Here is a 21570-nt window from a genome sequence, read left to right as displayed (position 1 = left end):
GATAAGTCTCAAAATTTACTTGTAAATGGGGAAATCATCATAGAGCGGGTGTGGTTCTAATGGGGTCCTGCAGGGATCAGTTCTTGATCCTACATATTTAACATTTTTATCAGTGAAAACATAAACGCTAATAAAATGTGCAGACAACACAAAAATTGAGGGAGTGGTAAATAGCGAAAAGAACAGGTCACTGATATAGGGTGATCTGGATAGCTTGGAATGCTGGCCTTAAGCAAACAATATATGTTTTAATATGGCTTAATTTAAATGTGTACATCTAGGAAAAATGTAGGATGGGGGACTCTATTCTGGGAGGCAGTGACTCTAAAAAAGATTTGGGGGTCAGGGTGCATAATTAGCTGAACATGAACTCCCAGAGTGACGTTGTGGCCAAAAGGGGCTAATGCAATCCTTGGATGCATAAACAGGGGAATCTTGAGTAGGAATACAGAGGCTATTTTACCTCTGCTTGTGGCACTGGTGTAACTGTTGCTGGAATATTGTGTCCAGTTCTGGTGCCCACAATTCAAGAAAGATATTGAAAAATTGGAGAGGGCTCAGAGAAGAGCCATGAGAATGATTAAAGGATTAGAAAACATGCCTTATAGTGACAGGTTTCAGAGTAACAGCCGTGTTAGTCTGTATTCGCAAAAAGAAAAGGAGTACTTGTGGCACCTTAGAGACTAACCAATTTATTTGAGCATGAGCTTTCGTGAGCTACAGCTCACTTCATCGGATGCATCCGATGAAGTGAGCTGTAGCTCACGAAAGCTCATGCTCAAATAAATTGGTTAGTCTCTAAGGTGCCACAAGTACTCCTTTTCTTTATGCCTTATAGTGATAGCCTAAAAGAGCTCAATTTATTTAGCTTAACAAAGAGAAGCCACACACAGCTCTTCTCCTCCTGAAGAGCTCTGTGTGGCTTGAAAGATTGTCTCTCTCGCCAGCAGAAGTTGGTCCAATAAAAGATATAACCTCACCCTTGTCTCTCTAATATTCTGGGACCAACACGGCTAAAACACCACTGCATACCATTCCCATCTAGAAGACTCTTCATCAGTTTAACACCTATAACTTTTTAGGAATATTCACATTATAGCAGGCTTTGGCTTTTAAATTTGTTTTTGCTCTGTCAGCAGTATAAAATATTTTTATTTAATTAAACACATCCCCTTGCTTCATTACTTAGTCTTCCTGGAAATATACTCCTTTTTTCATTTCTAAGTACATATAGCCATTCTCTAGTATGATGCAGTTTTGTTCTTGCCTGTTCAAATGTGACAAAAGATGAAATTTCAGGGTTTTTTTTGGTCAGTCCAGGTGAATTTAAGTTTCTTATCAGCATCACAATTTCAGTTTTCCTTACATAGGCAGGATGGGGCAAGTTTTGAGTTTCTACTTTTCCTTCTAGAATCTCTTAGCTTATTTTTTCCAGTCAAACTAAGTCTTTCAATTAAGGGAGGGTTAAAAATGCATTGAGAAATTTAGGGAAGTTTTTGGAAGGAAAACTGATACTTGTTCCTTTTCTGGCATGGCAGTGCAGCTTGTTCTAGCTGGGTTTTAGGCCAAGCCTCCAAACCACGGGTCCCAGTGCTTTCTGAGGTAGTAAAAATTCTAACTTCTCTGCAGCCTCAATTTCAGATGTTAGGATCAAGTTTCTGTATCCAAAGGTAATTTCTAGGTACCCAAATAACTTAGCCTGTCCAGTGGATGCTTAATACAGATCTGGAGTGGCTCATGACTATGAGAGCTTACTTCAGGGCAGACTGTCAAAAACAGGGCAGACACCCCAAACTGGTGGTGTGTTCTATAATTAGTTTCACAAGCCCAGAAACAAATGTGAACTCCTGGATCACTATAATGGAGTCACATATAGTCCATTAGGCCCTACAATCGATGATAAATGGTCACTTATGCCAAAGACCACAAAATATTCGGGTTGCTCCCAGTCCCAAGAGTAGCTTACTCCAGATCAATTTGTACCTTAGATCTCACACTGAAGACCATGATTGTAGCCAATCCTATAGTAAATTGACTAAAGATTTATTAATGAGGAAAAAGAAATGAGTTAAAGCAAGCAAGGATATACACACAAGTGAGTTAACATCTGTGTTTCCTAAAGATGACAGATATGTAGTGATCTGTCCATTCAAAATGTCTTTCAGGGTGGACTCAGTGGTAACCCTTGGGGATCTCTGCCTTAGTTTAGTGTCTCTGGCCTTGTGAGAGTTTAAACAGCAAAGAGATTAAAATTTTTCTTGCTGTTTTATCTGTTACATTTAGCCTTCCAGTCCATGAGATGAGCTCCTTTATAAGTAGCATTTCCAAGATCTGATAAGGCCATTCACCAATCCTTTGTATTGTGATGTTCCTTAATGGCCTGTTCAAACTTGAGAGGGATCCTGAATGGCCGGGGAGAGGGGAGATGATTCCTGTGCCAGGGTTCACAAGTTCAGAGCAAATATTTTTGAAGTTACAAAGCAAAAGTTACAAATTTCCTTATAGCATGGAAAGCAGACGTTTCAAATGAGATTAATGCATGCAACAACTTGCTTACACTCATGTCAGGACTGTCAAGTGCTCCTGAAGCACTTACATGAGAGGAAAGTGATCAGGAACAGTCAGCATGGATTCACCAAGGGAAGGTCATGCCTGACTAATCTAATCGCCTTCTGTGATGAGATTACTGGTTCTGTGGATGAAGGGAAAGCAGTGGATGTATTGTATCTTGACTTTAGCAAAACTTTTGACACGGTCTCCCACAGTATTCTTGTCAGCAAGTTAAGGAAGTATGGGCTGGATGAACGCACTATGAGGTGGGTAGAAAGTTGGCTAGATTGTCGGGCTCAACGGGTAGTGATCAATGGCTCCATGTCTAGTTGGCAGCCGGTGTCAAGTGAAGTGCCCCAGGGGTCGGTCCTGGGGCCGGTTTTGTTCAATATCTTCATAAATGATCTGGAGGATGGTGTGGATTGCACTCTCAGCAAATTTGCGGATGATACTAAACTGGGAGGAGTGGTAGATACGCTGGAGGGCAGGGATAGGATACAGGGGGACCTAGACAAATTGGAGGATTGGGCCAAAAGAAATCTGAGGAGGTTCAATAAGGATAAGTGCAGAGTCCTGCACTTAGGATGGAAGAACCCAATGCACAGCTACAGACTAGAGACTGAATGGCTAGGCAGCAGTTCTGCAGAAAAGGACCTAGGGGTGACAGTGGACGAGAAGCTGGATATGAGCCAGCAGTGTGCCCTTGTTGCCAAGAAGGCCAATGGCATTTTGGGATGTATAAGTAGGGGCATAGCGAGCAGATCGAGGGACGTGATCGTCCCCCTCTATTCGACATTGGTGAGGCTTCATCTGGAGTACTGTGTCCAGTTTTGGGCCCCACACTACAAGAAGGATGTGGATAAATTGGAAAGAGTCCAGCGAAGGGCAACAAAAATGATTAGGGGTCTGGAACACATGACTTCTGAGGAGAGGCTGAGGGAACTGGGATTGGTTAGTCTGCAAAAGAGAAGAATGAGGGGGGATTTGATAGCTGCTTTCAACTACCTGAGAGGTAGTTCTAGAGAGGATGGTTCTAGACTATTCTCAGTGGTGGAGAGGACAGGACAAGGAGTAATGGTCTCAAGTTGCAGTGGGGGAGGTTTAGGTTGGATATTAGGAAAAACTTTTTCACTAGGAGGGTGGTGAAACACTGGAATGCGTTGCCTAGGGAGGTGGTGGAATCTCCTTCCTTAGAAGTTTTTAAGGTCAGGCTTGACAAAGCCCTGGCTGGGATGATTTAATTGGGGATGGCTCCTGCTTTTGAGCAGGGGGTTGGACTAGATGACCTCCTGAGGTCCCTTCCAACCCTGATATTCTATGATTCTATGTCGTAGAGTCTAAACACGGAATACATTCTTATAAGACTAATACCTATTTTGAACAAAACTAACATACAGGTGAGCTGGTTTGGTTTCCAGCTATAGTTTGTCAGTTCTCAGCTAACACCTGCGGCTTTGACTAGAGCTGGCACTTGTTTTACCAGTGTCACACCAAGAGGCAAAGGTTTTCTGTTAATCTTTCCCCTCTCTTCTCTACAGGATTTAAAAAGAGGTCTAGGTCAACTGAACCAAATGTCATAAGTTCAGCACGAAAAGCTTTTTAGGGGGTTGTTTTGTAGAGCACACTTAAGGCCTTAACTTCATGTTTCATATGATACTAGTAAAGTAGATCAGATTGTCTCCAGAACAGCCAGGGTTTAAATGTTTGTCTGATTGTTTTTGTTATTGCTACTCCTTGTATTAAGCTCACAATTTCAAGGTCCTGTTGGGGCTCATTCAGTCAATATGTGTCTAAAATTGTTGCCAACCTCTGTGCAGATAGTACGACGGCGTGCACCAATATAACACCCCAGGTATATTTATTTTCTGTTCAGATGAGCAAAGCTACCACAGAGAATACTCAGCATGCTTTCTCAGTGCACTGTTGCTTGCTCTCTGTCTTGTGACATGAAGCTGATTTTGACCATTGGTGTTACAGAACCTGTTTCCATGTTGTGAGCACCCAATCTTTCTCACACCTTTGTTTTTTTTTGGGATGTCTCTCTAGTTTCTGTTCCAGATATTTTATCAGTTGCTTACATAAAATTATATCTGCAAAATATATTTTGGTGGTAATTGAACTCTCATCTCTTTGCTGTCTTGAATGAAGCTAGTCTCTACTTTGTAAAGATTTTCTGGGAATGGGAATCCATAATAATTCCTTTTTGAAAAAAAAGACTTACCTGTCTTTAAATACTCATCTGCTCACTCTCCCCAACCAAATTGGGAGTATGTTTTTCATACTCTTTTGCTTTTCAAAAAAGGAACATATGAGGCAATAGGGGCTGCTATACCATCTCATGAGAGTAAGTGCATGGCACCTGCTTGTGAGGCATGTTAATGGTGCTAGGGCATAGAACTGTGGTAGCTTCCAACAATGATGTACTAGAAGCACAGATGTGGGAAAGTAGTATGAATACATCCAATATCTTCAGAGATCAAGAATTGTAGATAAGTAGTATTCTTATTTTCCCAGTGCTTTTTAAAGCCTCCCTCAGAACAGGTCACTACATTCTCAGGAACTAACTCATCACAGTTTGAGAAACCTTGACCTAACATAGCTCTTTCTTCTTTGTTTTTCAGAAATGTACTGGAGGAGATTCGTATCAGAAAGACAGTAGATGAGTGGATTAAAGCAATCAGTGTGGAAATTCAGGTATGGCTGGAAGAAAATGTATGAGTTAAAGTTTTCTTGCATTGTAAGACACACTTGTGGTTTTTTAAAATGTAGACTTTTAAGAAATATTGTTCACTCTCAATATGAAAACATCAGGAGACTATTAGGCCAATTTGTAGCTTAACAACAAAATATTCACACCTATTTTAAAACTTGTTTAGCTTATTGAAAATCACTACATCACAGTTACTGTTTAACATGAAAAACAAACCATTTGTCAGAACTTCAAAGTTGTCCCCAGCCTCTCCTGATAGACTGGAAGATAAAATCTCGTTTGACTATGTTTCCATTTTATCTTTAGGCAGAAATGGCAAAAAGTGATTATGAACAAACACAATATAATCAAAAAGATCTAAAGACTCCATGGATCAAGAGAACACAGAATACCAGGGATATGAAGACCAACAAAGAAATTAAAGCAAAAACTCAAAAAACCCAAGGATCCTTAACAAAGAAGTATTTATCTGCTGCTAAGCCTTCTGAGAAGGCGTCAGAGGATAATTTTAGAAGGCAGAGCTTGAGAAGTTATTCAGTTTCTGAAACTTTGCTGAAGAAAGAAGGAAGGGCAGAGGTAAAGGGTTTTGTTTATTATTTGGAGTTTCTTCTGGTAATGATGGCCCTACTTCAGTTTCCAGGAGAGAACTGAATTGGAACTGTCAGTGTCCTGCTTTATGATTGACGGTAATTAAAATGTTCACATGTAAGGCAAATATTCCTCTACACACAGTGCTAGTTGAGTAGTATCTGGAATACTGCACATTTAATTCTGGACAATTATGCTATAAGGCACAGGATTTGTAGGGTTTGTTTAAAGGGTAGTTTGAGTGTACATTACTTCATTTATAATTAATATTACCATAAATGCAAATTTAAAATAAAGTGGCTCCCTCCTTTGGGTTTCCATTGTGAGGACTGGCTTTATTTTTATGCTTGTAGAGTACATAGCTAATTGGCACTTAATAAATAATATGTAACAGGGTATAAAAAGGTAAAGTTGATTGTATACTTGATTCTGATTGATGCAAAAGTTCTTATGCATAACGACAACTAATTTATCAAATTACATAGGAAGTGTCAGGGTTCCTTCCCCACTCTGAACACTAGGGTACAGATGTGGGGACCGGCATGAAAGACCCCCTAAGCTTATTCTTACCAGCTTAGGTTAAACACTTCCCCAAGGTACAAACTTTGCCTTGGCCTTGAACAGTATGCTGCCACCACCAAGTGTTTTAAACAAAGAACAGGGAAAGAGGCCACTTGGAGACATCTTTCCCCAAAATATCCCCCCAAGCCCTACACCCCCTTTCCTGGGGAAGACTTGATAATAATCCTCACCAATTGGTACAGGTGAACACAGACCCAAACCCTTGGATCTTAAGAACAATGAAAAATCAATCAGGTTCTTAAAAGAAGAATTTTAATTAAAGAAAAGGTAAAAGAATCACTTCTGTAAAATCAGGATGAAAAACACTTTACAGGGTATTCAGATTCAAAACACAGAGGCTCCCCCTCTGGGCAAAACCTTAAAGTTACAGAGAACAGGAATAAACCTCCCTCTTAACACAGGGAAGATTCACATAAAACAAAAGATAAACTAATCCGCCTTGCCTGGTTTACCTATACTGGTTGCAATATTGGAGATTTGGATTAGGATGGTTTGGAGAAGATGGATTTCTGTCTGGCCTCTCTCAGTCCCAAGAGACAACAAACATGTAAAGAAAGAGCACAAACAAAAGCCTTTCCCCCTCCAAGATTTGAAAGTATCTTGTTCCCTTATTGGTCCTTTGGGTCAGGTGCCAGCGAGGTTAGCTGAGCTTCTTAACCCTTTACAGGTAACAGGATGTTGCCTCTGGCCAGGAGGGATTTTATAGCACTGTATACAGAAAGGCGGTTACCATTCCCTTTATATTTATGACAGGAAGTAAAAATAAATAAATAAATAAATAAAAAGCCAAGATTTACAGTTCGTCTAACACTGTTTCGTTTCTGTATCTTATTTTTCCATAATACTTCACAAAATGTAAAACTGCTGGAAAAAAATGTGTAGTAATAATTACACATTTAGTTCTTCACATATGGAGAATTTAGAAATTACTTTTCTTCTGTGCAGGGACCTCTGAAAGCAAGTGCAGTGGAGCAGAATGAAGAGTATCTGTCCCAGGTATATGGGAAACCAATTTACCAGGGTCACCGCAGCAAGCTTAAAAAAGCGCCATATCTCAGGTTCAACTCTCCATCTCCCAAATCCAAACCTCAAAGACCAAAAATTATAGAGTGTGTTAGGGGTAAGTAATCCTTTCATATAAATGTTTAAATTATAAACAGGTGTGTCTGTCATCACTTCCCATTAGGTGCTTTCTTTCAGGTTTTTCTTTTCAAATTCCTTACAGCAGATTCAGTTCCTTGTTTACAGCGGGCACACTCTTCAAGTTAAGCTTTAGTGAGTTGTGATAACCATTCTCTTTTTCCCCTCATTATTTGAGAGCCAACCTTTCTGAAATTCATCCCCAGTACATGTTGTAAAATGAACAAGTTATATTATTACTGGCATAGCTGTGATATTCATACTTGTAATGGAAATTCATCTTCAGCCTTCTGCTTATAGTCTCTCTTCTTAACATGCACGTAATACTCTGGAAGTATTTTTTTTTTTTGTTACTGTATCAAACTTTAGATCCCATCTCTTTCAAAACGCTCATTTTTTATGACAGATTAGCGATCCATGATCAATTCAATATATGCTTTCACTGTGTTTTAAGAAATATATAGTTGAATTATTACACTTGTCATATCTCCATAGTTAAAGTTGCATTAAAAATGGGGTTTACAATTCTGTTTTTCTATACATGTAGGTAGCCTTTAAGTGTGAAATCATGGAACTAGAAGGGACCTCAAGCTCATCTAGTCCAGTCCCCTGCACTCATGGCAGGACTAAGTATTATCTAGACCATCCCTGTCTAACCTGCTCTTAAAAATATCCCATGATGGAGACTCCACAACCTCCCTAGGCAATTTATTCCAGTGCTTAACCACCCTGACAGTTAGGAAGTTTTTCCTAATGTCCAACCTAAACCTCCCTTGCTACAATTTAAGCCCATTGCTTCTTGTCCTATCCTCTGAGGTTAAGAAAAACAATTTTTCTTCCTCCTCCTTGTAACAACCTTTTATGTACTTGAAAACTGTTGTGTCCCCTCTGTCTTCTCTTTTCCAGACTAAACAAATCCAATTTCTTAAATCGTCCCTCATAGGTCATGTTTTCTAAAAAAATAATTTTTGTCGCTCTTCTCTGGACTCTCTCCAATTTTGTCCACATCCTTCCTGAAATGTGGTGCCCAGGGCTGGACACAGTACTCCAGATGAGGCCTAACAGCGCGGAGTAGAGCGGAAGAATTACTTCCCGTGTCTTGCTTACAGCACTTCTGCTAATACATCCTAGAATGATGTTCGTGTTGCACTGTTGACTCATATTTAGCTTGTGATCCACTAGGACCCCCAGATCCCTTTCTGCAGTACTCCTTCCTAGGCTGTCCTTTCTCATTTTGTATGTGTACAACTGATTGTTCCTTCTTAAGTGGAGTACTTTGCATTTGTGCTTCTTGAATTTCATCCTATTTACTTCAGACCATTTCTCCAGTTTGTCCAAATCATTTTGAAATTTAATCCTATCCTCCAAAGCCCTTGCAACCCCTCCCAGCTTGGTACTGTCCACAAACTTTATAAGTGTACTCTCTATGCCATGATCTAAATCATTGATGAAGATATTGAACAGAACCGGATCCAGAACTGATCCCTGCGGGACCCCACTCGTTATGCCCTTCCAGCATGACTGTGAATCACTGATAACTACTCTCTGGGAATGGTTTTCCAACCAGTTATGCACCCACCTTATAGTACATGGGTGGCCAACCTGTGGCTCCGGAGCCACATGCGGCTCTTCAGAAGTTAACATGTGGCTCCTTGTATAGGCACCGACTCCGGGGCTGGCGCTTTAGGCACCAGCTTTCCAGTGTGCCACGGGGTGCTCACTGCTCAACCCCTGGCTCTGCCAGGGGCCCTGCCCCCACTCCATCCCTTCCCGCCCCCTCTCCTGAGCCTGCAGTGATCTTGCTCCTTCCCCCTCTCTCCCCCGGGCTTCCTGCATGCCACGAAACAGCTGATCAGGAGGTGCAGGGAGGTGCTGATCGGTGGGACCGCCGGTGGGTGGGAGGCGCTGGGAGCAGGGCGGGGAGCTGATGTGGGGGCTGCTGATGTATTACTGTGGCTCTTTGGCAATGTACATTGTTAAATTCTGGCTCATTCTCAGGCTCAGGTTGGCCACCCCTGTTATAGTAGCTCAATTTAGGGTGCATTTCCCTAGTTTGTCTATGAGAAGGTCATGTGAGACAGTATCAAAAGCTTTACTAAAGTCATGATATACCAAGTTTACCGCTTCCCTCCATCTACAAGACTTGTTACCATGTCAAAGAAAGCTATCAGGTTGGTTTGACGTGATTTGTTTTTGACAAATCCATGCTGACTGTTACTTATCACCTTATTATCTTCTAGATGTTTGGAAATTGATTGCTTAATTATTTGCTCCGTTATCTTTCTGAGTACAGAAGTTAAGCTGACTGGTCTATAATTCTCCTGGTTGTCCCTTTCCCCTTTTTATAGATTGGCATGATATTTGCCCTTTTCCAGTCTTCTGTTACCTCTCCTGTCTTCCATGACTTTTCAAAGATAATCACTAATGGCTCACATATCTCCTCAGTCAGCTCCTTGAATATTCTAGGATGCATTTCAATAGGCCCTGGTGACTTGAAGACATCTGATTTGTCCAAGTAATTTTTAACTGTTTTTTTCCCTATTTTAGCCTCTTCTGATCCTACCACATTTTCACTGCCATTCACTGTGTTAGACATCCAATCACCACCAACCTTCTTGGTGAAAACTGAAACAAAGACATCATTTAAGCACTTCTGCCATTTCCACATTTTCTGTTGTTATTCCCCCCGCCTACCCTGTCCTTGGTCTTCCTCTTGCTTCTAATGTATTTGAAGAATGTTTTCTAGTTACCCTTTATGTCTTTAGCTAGTTTGATCTGTCACATAGTGTTAGTTCTTATGCCATTTGAAATGTCTGTGTGGTTTGTATGTGTTATCTTTTCATTTCTACATTAAAATGTTTGAAGTTGTTGCTGAAATTTGTTTGTGGCAGTCAAACTTTTTTAATCAGCTGGTTACTTTTAAAAAACATTGTCTCATTTCACATAAACTTTCAGAGAGGTGAATCCTGAGCAGATCTGGTATGAGAACTAACTTTTAGGATTGTGGGTAGGATTAACTTTTGCCATTATTCTTCATAACTTAGTTTTCCATTAGCAAAACCTGGGGACTGTTCTCCCTCAAAGAAACTCATAAAGAATTGCCCTCTATCAAAATGGTTGCTATTTCCCATTGTTCTTAATACAACTGAAGCTATTGGAGACCTCTGTTTTTGTATAGTCTGTACAGGAGGAAGTTTAGCAGATATGGCCATCCCCCTGAATCATTCCCAGTGAAAGTGACACTAAGTTGCCCTTTAAGGTGTGAGGAGGCAGAGGGGGTCACTGGGAGGATCCAGAAACTATGGGAATCTGAGAAGCAGGAAGGAAACTTAGGAGAGTTTGAAGGGAATGTGGTGTGCAGAAGGGGGAAAATGAGGACATGTTTAGCGGTCATGTTGGGGAATGTAGGAGGAAGCCAGAGAAATAGGAAAGGAAGTGGGGAAGAATATGAAGAGTAGGAAAGGGAGAGCAAGCATAAGGAGGAGTATAGAAGACAAGACACGATGGGAGACTGTGGAGGGAGAATGTGAGTTACCAAACAATTACATTAACTTCTCTCAATGTAAATGTGTGGATATTCAATGTACTGAAAATAGTGTGCAAAAGGGAAGGCTGATTTGGAGTCTTGTGTGATTGGAAGGAGTAGTTGGTTAGGGTGCTGGGAGGCAGTTAAAGGCTAGAGTGTGTGGTTTGTGGCAAACATGATTGAGGTAGGGATAAAGTGTGTATCTGGGGGTGGAAGAGTAGAGAGTACATATCATTAGTTGTTTTAACATTTAATTTATTTGCTTATGTGACTTGTTGTCGAGGTGGGTTTTATAGAAACCGTATCTGTTTAGTAACAGAGCTTTTTGTGTTTTAACTACAGTGAGCGTTGTCAATATGCCATACGCTGTATAAACAGAGATTGACTGGATGAAGATGGGTAATTCTTTAATTTTTAAAGCAAAAACAGATCAGTTTAGGAAATAAGTCAGACTGTGCTTTAAATGTCACATGGTAATTATGATTAACAATTTAGTGGATATCAAAGAGTAGTAGTGACTTGTTGTGACAGGGTCCCCTGGGTGCAACCTGGACTGTGGAACTGCTGAGCCCTCTGTCCCACCAACCTGGTATAATAAAACTATAGTAAAATAACGTAGTTATCCTGTAGTTGGAACTCTGTGCAAGTTACATTGATCTCTCTGTATCTGGTTAATAAATAAAGTAAGACATGTTTATTTTCTCTTTAGGGGAAAAAGGGGAAGAAGATGGGAATATACTGTGTCATTTCATGAGAAATTACTGTAAATAGAGCTTCCATAGAGTTAATCTAGTCCTAAGCTTTCCAACTGAGGTTTTAGCCTGAGGTAGGATGGTACTTGACTGGTACTTAAAATACCTAATTTTATTACCCGTCTTTGCCACAGAATTCTTGGGTTGACCTTGGGCAAGTTGCTTAAATCCTCTGTGCTTCAGTTTCTTGTTAGTAAAATTGGTGAAATAATACTTTCTAATAGGTATTGGAAATAATTTGTTCATGTTTTTCTGAGGTGCTGATATACTACATTGATTGAAACTATATAGTGGTATAGATTAGAAACGTGTAGACTGTTATCAAGTGACCCTTTAACTTTCTCTTTGTTAAGCTAAATAGATTGAGCTCTTTGAGTCTATCACTATAAGGCATGTTTTCTAATCACTTTAATCGTTCTTGTGGCTGTTCTCTGACCGCTGTCCAATTTATCAACATCCTTTTTGATTCCCGATCCTGGAGATTGCATACCATGTTACATAGACCACAGAACCATTGAAAGTAGTTAGCCTCATGGTTGATTGTCAAGATAATCTAATTTTATTAAAGGTTTCAGAGTAACAGCCGTGTTAAAAGTACTTGAAAATCTAGTTCAGAGAATGTACCAAGAAATTCAGATTGCCCTGTTTGCTGCTCAGTCCTAATTGTTATTTACCACTCTGCCAGTCTTTGTCATTGCAAATATTTATCATCAATGATTTTATATGCTCTTCTGGATCATCTATGAAAATGTTTAATAGGGTTGGGCCTGCTACCTATTCTTGTGGAACCCACTAGGAAACTCCCCAATTTGAGGATGTTTCCTCATTGACAACTAATTTTTGAGATCTGTCAGTTAGCCACTTCTTAATCCATTTAATGTGTGGTTTATTGTTATTGTATAGTGCTACTTTTTTAATATTGGTGTGGATCTAGAGCAACTTCAGTTCGTTAATTATCCTGGATTCACACTAGTATAATTGAGAGCAGAATTTCTCCCTTAAATCATAAAGAGTATACATATTGGTAACATTTTAGATTATTGTTTAGTGTGGTCAGGCTAGTGTTGCTATGTGAGAACATAAGAATGGCCATACTGGGGCAGACCAATGGTTTGTCTAGCCCCACTATCCTGCCGTCCGAGAGTGGCCAGTGCCAAGTGCATCAGAGGGAATGAAGAGAACAGGGCAATTATTGTGTGATCCATCCCCTGTTGTCCAGTCCCAGCTTCTGGCAGAACCTTATTTGTGTTTAAATTCTCAAGTTTAATGTGGAATAACGTACACTTTTTGCATAGAATGTGTATTGCATAGGAAGTTTTATGCATGCACAGCAAAAAATACAGTACTCAATATATGTTCCACTCGATGCTTAGATGTTATTAAATAGGGTTAGTTTGTGAATACATTTTCAACGCTGGATTGACAAATCAGTTTTCCCATGTTGATGTTGTGTCTATATTTATGAGTGGGAAGTTTTCACAGTTTGTCCTGCTGCAGCGGTTGAAAAAGCTCCGTGTGGACAGTTAAGAAGCAAGACACAAACCCCAAATTGGTGGTGAGCTCTATACTTAGATTTTATCAATCAAATATCTAGTGTAAATGCCTCACACACTATAACATTCTTAACATTGAGTCAGAGAGAGTCCCCTTGGGTACTCCAGTCTATCTTGTCACCTAGGCAAGGTGACCTTTGTGATAGATGTTCCCTTACACCAAAAGTCACAATAATAATTAGGGTACACCAAATCCCAAAGGACCAATCACTTTACCACAGGTCAGTTGCACCTTAGCTCTCACACCAAAGACAACATATGTAGCCAATCCTATAGTAAACTATCAAAAGATTTATTAACTAGGAAAAGGAAATAAGAAAGTTATTTGGAAGGTTAAAGTAGGTAAACATATATGCAAACAAGTGAGTCACTCTTAATTTTGAAAAGGTAATAGAAGCTTCTATAATAAACAAGCGCTATATGTCTTTTAGGGTTAATCCATGCCAAGCACTGGCAATCTTTTGCTTATGCTTAGTAATCCTTGCTCCTCAGGGATCAAGCCGCATAAAAGATACAGGATGTGTCTCTACAGATACAGTGCTGCAATGGAGAGCTTCTCTTGTCAATGTAGGTACTCCATCTCCCCGGGTAGTTATGTAGATGGAAGAAGCCCTCCTATTGACTTAGCACTGTCTACACTGGGCGTTAAATCGGTATAACTATGTTGCTCAGTGGAGTGGATTTTCCATACCCCTGAGCGACGTAGTTACACCGACATAAGTTGGTAGTGTAGACCAAGCCACAGTTCCTCCTTGTGGAGACTTTTTATTTCTTTTCCCCTTCTACTTCGAGTTGCAAATTCAGATGTTGGGAAGAATTCAGTTGCACATCTCCTTTGCATGGAGGCCGAGAAAGCAATTCTGAAGTTCCACAATGTTTAGTTTGGTGCTGATGGGTTTTCTTTTGTTGGGCAAAATATAAGACCTGTTGGGAACTAGTATTTTACACTTGTTAATGCTTCTCTCCTGTCTGATGATTTACAGTCGAAGAAAAGCACTTAAATATTTTACCTTATAACATAGCATACAGGTATTATAAGTGAAATTAATACATGCAACAACTTAAATGCCTTTCATAAAGTCTAAACACATTTTTGTAACTCTCATAACTATTTTAACCGTATTAACACAGAGATGAGCCACACTGGTTCCCGCTATATATTTGTTAGCGTTCAGTGAGGCCTAGGGGCATTGGCATGTGCTGCCAGGGTCAGTTTGTAGTTCATTCGATAATAAAGCCAGCAATGTATAGTATACACCTGTTGTTTCTTTTTCTAATCGGTCTTAGGCATTTTATGTTGTGATTTATTTTCAGTCAATGTCAGAGGTAGTTTCTACTTAAGTTTTTGTGTTACATGTTATTTAAATGGAAGGAGAGTTGCTTTCTTTAACTAAATACAGGGTTGTATATAGAATTTCCCTTATTCCTTATGGTGTTTCACATACAGCCCTATATTTACTTTTCTCTCTTTCATAAATCCTTGAAGGTCAGCCTACTCTGTTTCGATAGCAGTTTCAGTTATCTGATCACTTGGTTTGAGTGCTGTGCAAAATAAAAACAGAAGAAAATTCATTGGCAGGGTGCAGTGCCATAAAACAGGTATTTTTGGTGGGGGAAGTTGTGAGTTTGGTGTATCTTTACAGAATTTCTTTCTGCTGTCAGCATTGAGGAATATAACATATTCATCACTTCCAATATTTTTTATTTATTAGAACAATGGCTGGTCATACCGTCTCTGTTTTTAAAGCAGTTATACATAGTTATTACAATCAAACAATTTGTATTACATAAGCTTTATACTAGTATATGACATTGTGTGAATGCACGTGAGAGATGTATAATTTTGTTGATTCTCATTTCAGGTACTAAGGTAAGGTCAGCAAGAACACAAACCAACTCTTGCACACAGAAAGTAATAATCAGTCCTAAGAGGCAGCGGCCACTTTCTGCACCCCTTAAAGAAAGTCAGTATCTGTTCAGCCCCAGCAGAGAAATGCCTGATGTCTCCGGTCCACTTGAAGGCCATCTAATTCCTATGGCTATTCCATTAGGTAAGAACAACCAAAAACCTAATGAGTTGTATGGGCTAGATTCATCCCTGCTGCTCCTGAGAGAAGCATCTCTTATCTCTCTGTATCAGTGATGGCTTCTGTGCCCATGGAGATTTACAACTGCCCTTCCTTTGGGGACCCTGGTATGGGGGTGCAGTTTTAAATTCTGATGGGACTCAGTAGAAGCTTAACATGCAGAGGCTGTGGTGGGAATCTGTGTATCCTCTGTTTCTTTTAGCCAGGCCCACTCCTAGCCAGCACCACTCACACCTTGTGCTGCCCGTTTGAGGACATCCTGGCAGAGGAGAGATTGCTGGCATTTTGCACTGCAGGAGCCTCCTTCCTGGTACTCTTCCCATCACTGAGACTCTGCCTTTGGCTCTACAGGAGGAGACAGTGTTGATCAGAGAATGAATTCTGGGCCCTGGAATTTAATCTGCATGACAGAGAGTAGATATAAATTGATCATTTCTGCCCAGCAGTTTCAATAATATTGTCCCAAGTTGATTAGAGCATATTGATCATCACTGAGATAGTTTCCTCTTGAGAGTAGATATAGTCTGAGTACTGTTAGTATATAGACAGAGGTTAATATTAAGCTGATACCTAAAGATAATAAATATACAAAAAAGTGGGGCTGCAGTCAGAGCTCACAGGATGTTCTGTCCTGAATCATATCTTGACTAACTGGCCTACTAGTTTCAGATAGGAGGACGCAGGGGGAGACTGTGTACTGTAGGTATTGATTTTATATAGCCCATATCCCGTAGATCAAAAATGTCTGTCAGTTACGATGACTCAAGCTTTTGAGTAGCAAGGTGACTGCAGTTATTGTTGTTTCATAACACTAGGTGGCACTGTAGTCAATTGAACTACTAGAAAACAATTGGGAAAATCCCCAGGCATCTAGGATTAAAAAAATTAATATGAAAAAATGCATAAAAATTTAAATGTAACTGATAAGGCACTAGATTTTGACCAGAGAGGAAGAAAATTAATCTGATTTTTATAAAATTCACAAAAACGTTCTGATTTAAATTAAGTTTAACTTTATTCTGTTTAATCAATAAATTCAAGATTTTTATGTTTCTTGACTAACTTTCTTTAGGTCAAACGCAAATTAATGGCATCTCACCACAGTCTGCTGGAGTCATTATTGGTAAACCACACCCTGCTACAGTGATTGCCTCTGTTCTTCCAGCTCCTCCAAAACCACAACCTAAGCTAAAGAAACCCAACATAGCAGTAATAGAGATGAGATCAGAAAAAAAGGACCCTCCTAAACTCACTGTGCAGGTATGAAGCAAGAACAACAACTGCTTTACTTATTAATATTTGCTAAAGATTGTTTGTATTCAAGGACAGGGCAGGCCCATTACTCAATGGGGGGGGGTGGGAGGGGGGAGACAATAACAGAAAATGTGGGAATGGTGGAAGCGCTAAATGCCTTTTTTGTTTCTGTTTTCACCAAAAAGGTCAGTAGCGATCTAACAACTAACACAGTGAATACCAGTGAAAATGAGGTAGGATCTGAGGCTAAAATAGGGGAAGAACAAGTTAAAAATTATTTAGACAAGTTAAAAAGAAAAGGAGTACTTGTGGCACCTTAGAGACTAACAAATTTATTTGAGCATAAGCTTTCATGAGCTACAGCTCACTTCATCGGGTGTCTTCAAGTCACCAGGGTGATGTCTTCAAGTCATACGTCCTAGAATACTCAAGGAGCTGACTGAGGAGATATCTGAGCGATTAGCAATTACCTTCAAAAACTCATGGAAGACTGCAGAGATTCCAGAGCATGGGAAGAGAGAAAAGATAATGCCAATCTATAAAAAGGAGAATAAGGACAACCCGGGTAATTACGACCAGTGGGGGGAAAAAAATCTAACTAGCTTCAAGACTGAGCTTGATAAGTTTATGGAGGGGATGGTATGATGAGACTGCCTACGGGACGGCTAGCAGCAAATATCTCCAAAGGCCAGTGATGGGACACTAGATGGGGAGGGTTCCGAGTTACTACAGAGAATTCTTTCCCAAGTGTCTGGCTGGTAGGTTTTGGCCATGTGCTCAGGCTCTAACTGAACGCCATATTTGGAGTTGGGAAGGAATTTTCCCCTGGGTCAGATTGGCAGGGACCCCATTGGGTTTTCGCCTTCCTGTGCAGCGTGGGACACGGGTCACTTGCAAGTTTAAACTAATGTAAATGCTGGATTCTCTGTAACTTGAAGTCTTTAAATCATGATTTGAGGACTTCAGTACTCAGCCAGATGTTAGGGGTCTATTATAGGAGTGGGTGGGTGAGGTTCTGTGGCCTGCAGCGTGCAGCGGGTCAGACTAGATGATCATAATGGTCCCTTCTGACCTCAAAGTCTATGAATCTGAGACCAGTCAGCTTAACTTCAGTAATCAAAAAGATAATGGAGCAAATAAGCAATCAGTTTGCAAACACCTAGAAGATAATAAGGTGATAAGTAACAGTCAACGTGGATTTGTCAAGAACAAATCGTGTCACACCAACCTAAAAGCTTTCTTTGACAGGGTAACAAGGCTTGTGGATAGGTGGGAAGCAGTTGATGTGATATATCTTGACTTTAGTAAGGGTTTTGATACTATCTCACATCACCTTCTCATAAACAAACTAGGGAAATATAGCCTAAATGGTTCTACTGTAAGGTGGGTGCATAACTGGTTGGAAAACCATTCCCAGAGAGTACATATCAGTGGTTCACAGTCAAGCTGTGGAGTCCTACACGGATTGGTCCTGGGTCCGGTTTTGTTCAATATCTTCACAAATGATTTAGATAATGTCATAGAGAGTACACTTGTAAAGTTTGTGGACGTACCAAGTTGGGAGGGGTTATCAGTGCATTAGAGTATAGGATTAAAATTCAAAATGATCTAGATAAACTGGAGAAATGGCCTAAAGTAAATAGGATGAAATCTAGTAAGGACAAAGTCAAAGTACTCCATTTAAGAAGGAACAATCACACACATACAAAATGGGAAATGACTGCCTAGGAAGGAATCTGCGGGTTGTAGTGGATCACAAGCTAAATACGAGTGAACTGTGTAACACTGTTGCCAAAAAGCAAACATCATTCTGGGATGTATTAGCAGGAGTGTTGAAAAGCAAGACACAAGAAATAGTTCTTCCACTCTACTCTGCGCTGATAAGGCCTCAGTGGTGTATTGTGTCCAATTCTGGGCGCCACATTTCAGGAAAGACGTGGACAAATTGGAGAAAGTCCAGAGGAGCAAAAATGATTAAAGGTCTAGAAAACATGACCTATGAGGAAAGATTTTTAAAAATGGGTTTGTTTAGTCTGGGGAAGAATACACGGAGAGGGGACATGATAATAGTTTTCAAATACATAAAAGGTTGTTACGAGGAGGATAGGACAAGAAGCAATGGGCTTACAGTGCAGTACGGGAGGTTTAGGTTGAACGTTAGGAAGAATTTCCTGTCAGGGTAGTTAAGGACTGAAACAAATTGTGGAATCTCTGTCATTGGAGGTTTTTAAGAACAAGTTAGACAAACACCAGTCAGGAATGGTCTAGTTCAGGGGTTCTCAAATTGGGGGTCGGGAGCTGTCAGGGGGTTGCGAGGTTATTACATGGAGGGTCGCGAGTTGTCAGCCTCCACCCCAAACCCCACTTTGCTTCCAGCATTTATAATGGTGTTAAATATATTAAAAAGTGTTTTTAATTTATAAGGGGGGGTTGCACTGAGAGGCTTGCTGTATGAAAGGGGTCACCAGTACAAAAGTTTGAGAACCACTGGTCTAGTTAATAATTAGTCTTGCCTTGAGTGCAGGGGTCTGGACTAGAGGATCTATGATGGTCTTTTCCAGTTCTACACTTCTGTGATTCTATGTGAATGGTTTGGTATTGGTGGATGCCTTTTCTCTTAATGTTAACACCTTATGGTATAGTGTAAACAAAAATCAGTCATCCTGTGGAAATTGTTTTGAAATTTTTTACAATTATTTTTATTATTTAACCAGAATAGAGTTGTTTGGAAAAAGAACATATCTGAAAGTATAATCCTTGTGTTGAGGAGAAAACAGCCCTGTGATTTTTTTTAGAGGGAGACTTTCATGCTGGAGCAAACTTGAAAAGGAGAGTTTAATTTATTTAAAACAATAGCAATTTACTTGGCTGAATGCTTTGCCATTTAAAATCTTTGTTTAAATATGAGTTTCCTTGCAACACAGTTTCCCTTCAGACCAGTCAACCACTGAAGTCCTAATTCCATGTTTGTGATATGAGTCTGTTGTCATGGAAATGGAAAAGAATGTTTCGTCAAAAATTCAGTATTTTGTTTTCATTGGAGAATCAAACTGAAGCAGAAGATATGCTGTCAGTATTCCCCTCTCTCCCCTCCCCCCTTTAAATAGAACTACTTTGGAATAATAGAAGTCAGAAATTAAAAAAAAAACATCCCAGACAGAACATGTAGTCCATCCCTCTGCCAGTGCGCTACTTTTGTCATCAACACACTTTTTTGGTAGTGCTTTGTTCAGTTTAGCTTTAAATGTTCCAAGTGATAAGGCTTTTGTCAAAGATTTAAACTAGTACTTACATTTCTTTTTGATGCATTTGTGTACCTGTTGAAAAATCTTTGTCACTGCAAAGAACATAACCACTCTAATTCTTCTTCTAACTGTTTTGTACAAAGATTGTACATCTATTACAATGTGTCTATTACAAAATTAATAGTTACTGCTTATTACTTAAAAGTACACTTAACAACACAGTTGTTTATAAGGCAACATAAATGACCCATTAATCAATCAATCACAGAATTCTGAATAATTGATGTGAATTGGGGTGGTGTATTTATTATGTAAAATCATGTGTTTGGCAATTAAAACATACAAGATGACAAGGTCCCAGGGTGTTAATCTATTATAGATAACAAAACTGAAGACCTCAAATGAAATGGAGAGCAGTAAAAGTAAGATAACAGAAAAAAAGGAGAAGGAAGTACTCTTGGGGGAATGTTCTTAGTTTGTTTATTATGTTAAATCTGTCTTTAAAATCCAGTCCTGATCAGGTGGAGGCATGACAATGGGGAGCCATTCCATGTTCTTATGAAAAGTTTGAACAGAGGAAAATTTAATTAATACAGACTTAGACTTTGGACTTGTGGTGTTTTCCATTTTAGGTATTACCAAATGTAGATATTGACAGTCTTTCAAATGACAGCGTGAGTATAAACCAGGCTCCTACAAGCTCTGAAGCAGCACTTCCTCCTGTCAGCAGTCTGATTCAGGTATTGGTCTAAATGCCTAAGAATCGGTGTTAGTTTGATAAGTAGATATTACTACATTAATGTTCAATTACTATCAAATGATCTAATGTAGTATTCCTTCTTTGTTAAAGAAAGTAGGCCCACTAGTAAACAGAAAAGAGAACTAAATTGCAACTTCTAAGATGGGTGGGTTTTTATTTATTTATTTTAAACAAAATCTTTAACAGGGTGTAGATCGTTAATTTCCTTCCATCCCTGAGTAAGGGATGGTGCGTAGCTGTGCCTACCCCAGGAACAGCATAGGGAAAGAATTGTGACTCTTTTGCGGCGGGGAGGAGGAAGTAATCTGCTGTTGGCCCAAACCAGGAGCACATTGCTTCTCCATCCAGGCAGGCTGAGCTGTATTAGCTGGCACATGGAAGAGAGAAGACTTCACCTACTCCTTTCGCCCTTTATGTCCATTCCCTGTCCACCTGCCTTGGGTGGGGAATAGTGGCCCTGTGGATCACCTCACCACCCTGCACACAGACCGACAATACAAGGTAGCTGTGCAAGAGAGTAAGGAGGTGCCTTGTGCTCCCTTACACAGCAACACAGGCAAGCCACTAACTACTCGGTGAGATGCTATGGCCTATATTGTGCAGGTCAGACTAGATGATCATAATGGCCCCTTCTGGCCTTCAGATCTACGAATCATGATTTTACCCATATCACTTTTCAGGAGTTGTCATAGAGCATTTAGGAAATAATAAAGATTGTGTGTGACTTCCAGGCAGAAAACTATGTAAAGAATGTTAAGGTTGCAAACTGAAGCGTATGATTACAAGATCATGTATTGTTTCTTCCACAGGACCTCTGCCTCAT

At 39.9% G+C, this 21570-nt stretch overlaps 1 protein-coding gene across 7 annotated transcripts in view; it reads left to right on the top strand.

The window, feature by feature from the left end:
- KIAA0586 (KIAA0586 ortholog) overlaps positions 1-21570 on the top strand; it is a 131453-nt gene that overhangs the window by 40949 nt on the left and 68934 nt on the right. For all 7 annotated transcript variants that reach the window (XR_013346450.1, XM_077819546.1, XM_077819550.1 and 4 more), the window contains exons 13-18: positions 5172-5244; positions 5567-5836; positions 7376-7550; positions 15264-15452; positions 16561-16748; positions 20620-20727. Coding sequence is in view for 6 of the 7 variants with exons in the window: in XM_077819546.1 (XP_077675672.1) it covers positions 5172-5244; positions 5567-5836; positions 7376-7550; positions 15264-15452; positions 16561-16748; positions 20620-20727 (1003 nt within the window). In the remaining variant the exon portion in view is untranslated. The remainder of the gene's footprint in view (positions 1-5171; positions 5245-5566; positions 5837-7375; positions 7551-15263; positions 15453-16560; positions 16749-20619; positions 20728-21570) is intronic.

This window comes from Eretmochelys imbricata, chromosome 6, assembly GCF_965152235.1.
Source record: "Eretmochelys imbricata isolate rEreImb1 chromosome 6, rEreImb1.hap1, whole genome shotgun sequence".
In the NCBI taxonomy this organism is placed as follows: Eukaryota; Metazoa; Chordata; order Testudines; family Cheloniidae; genus Eretmochelys; species Eretmochelys imbricata.
Note: the sequence above shows the minus strand (reverse complement) of the source record. Positions and strands in the feature narration are given on the sequence as shown.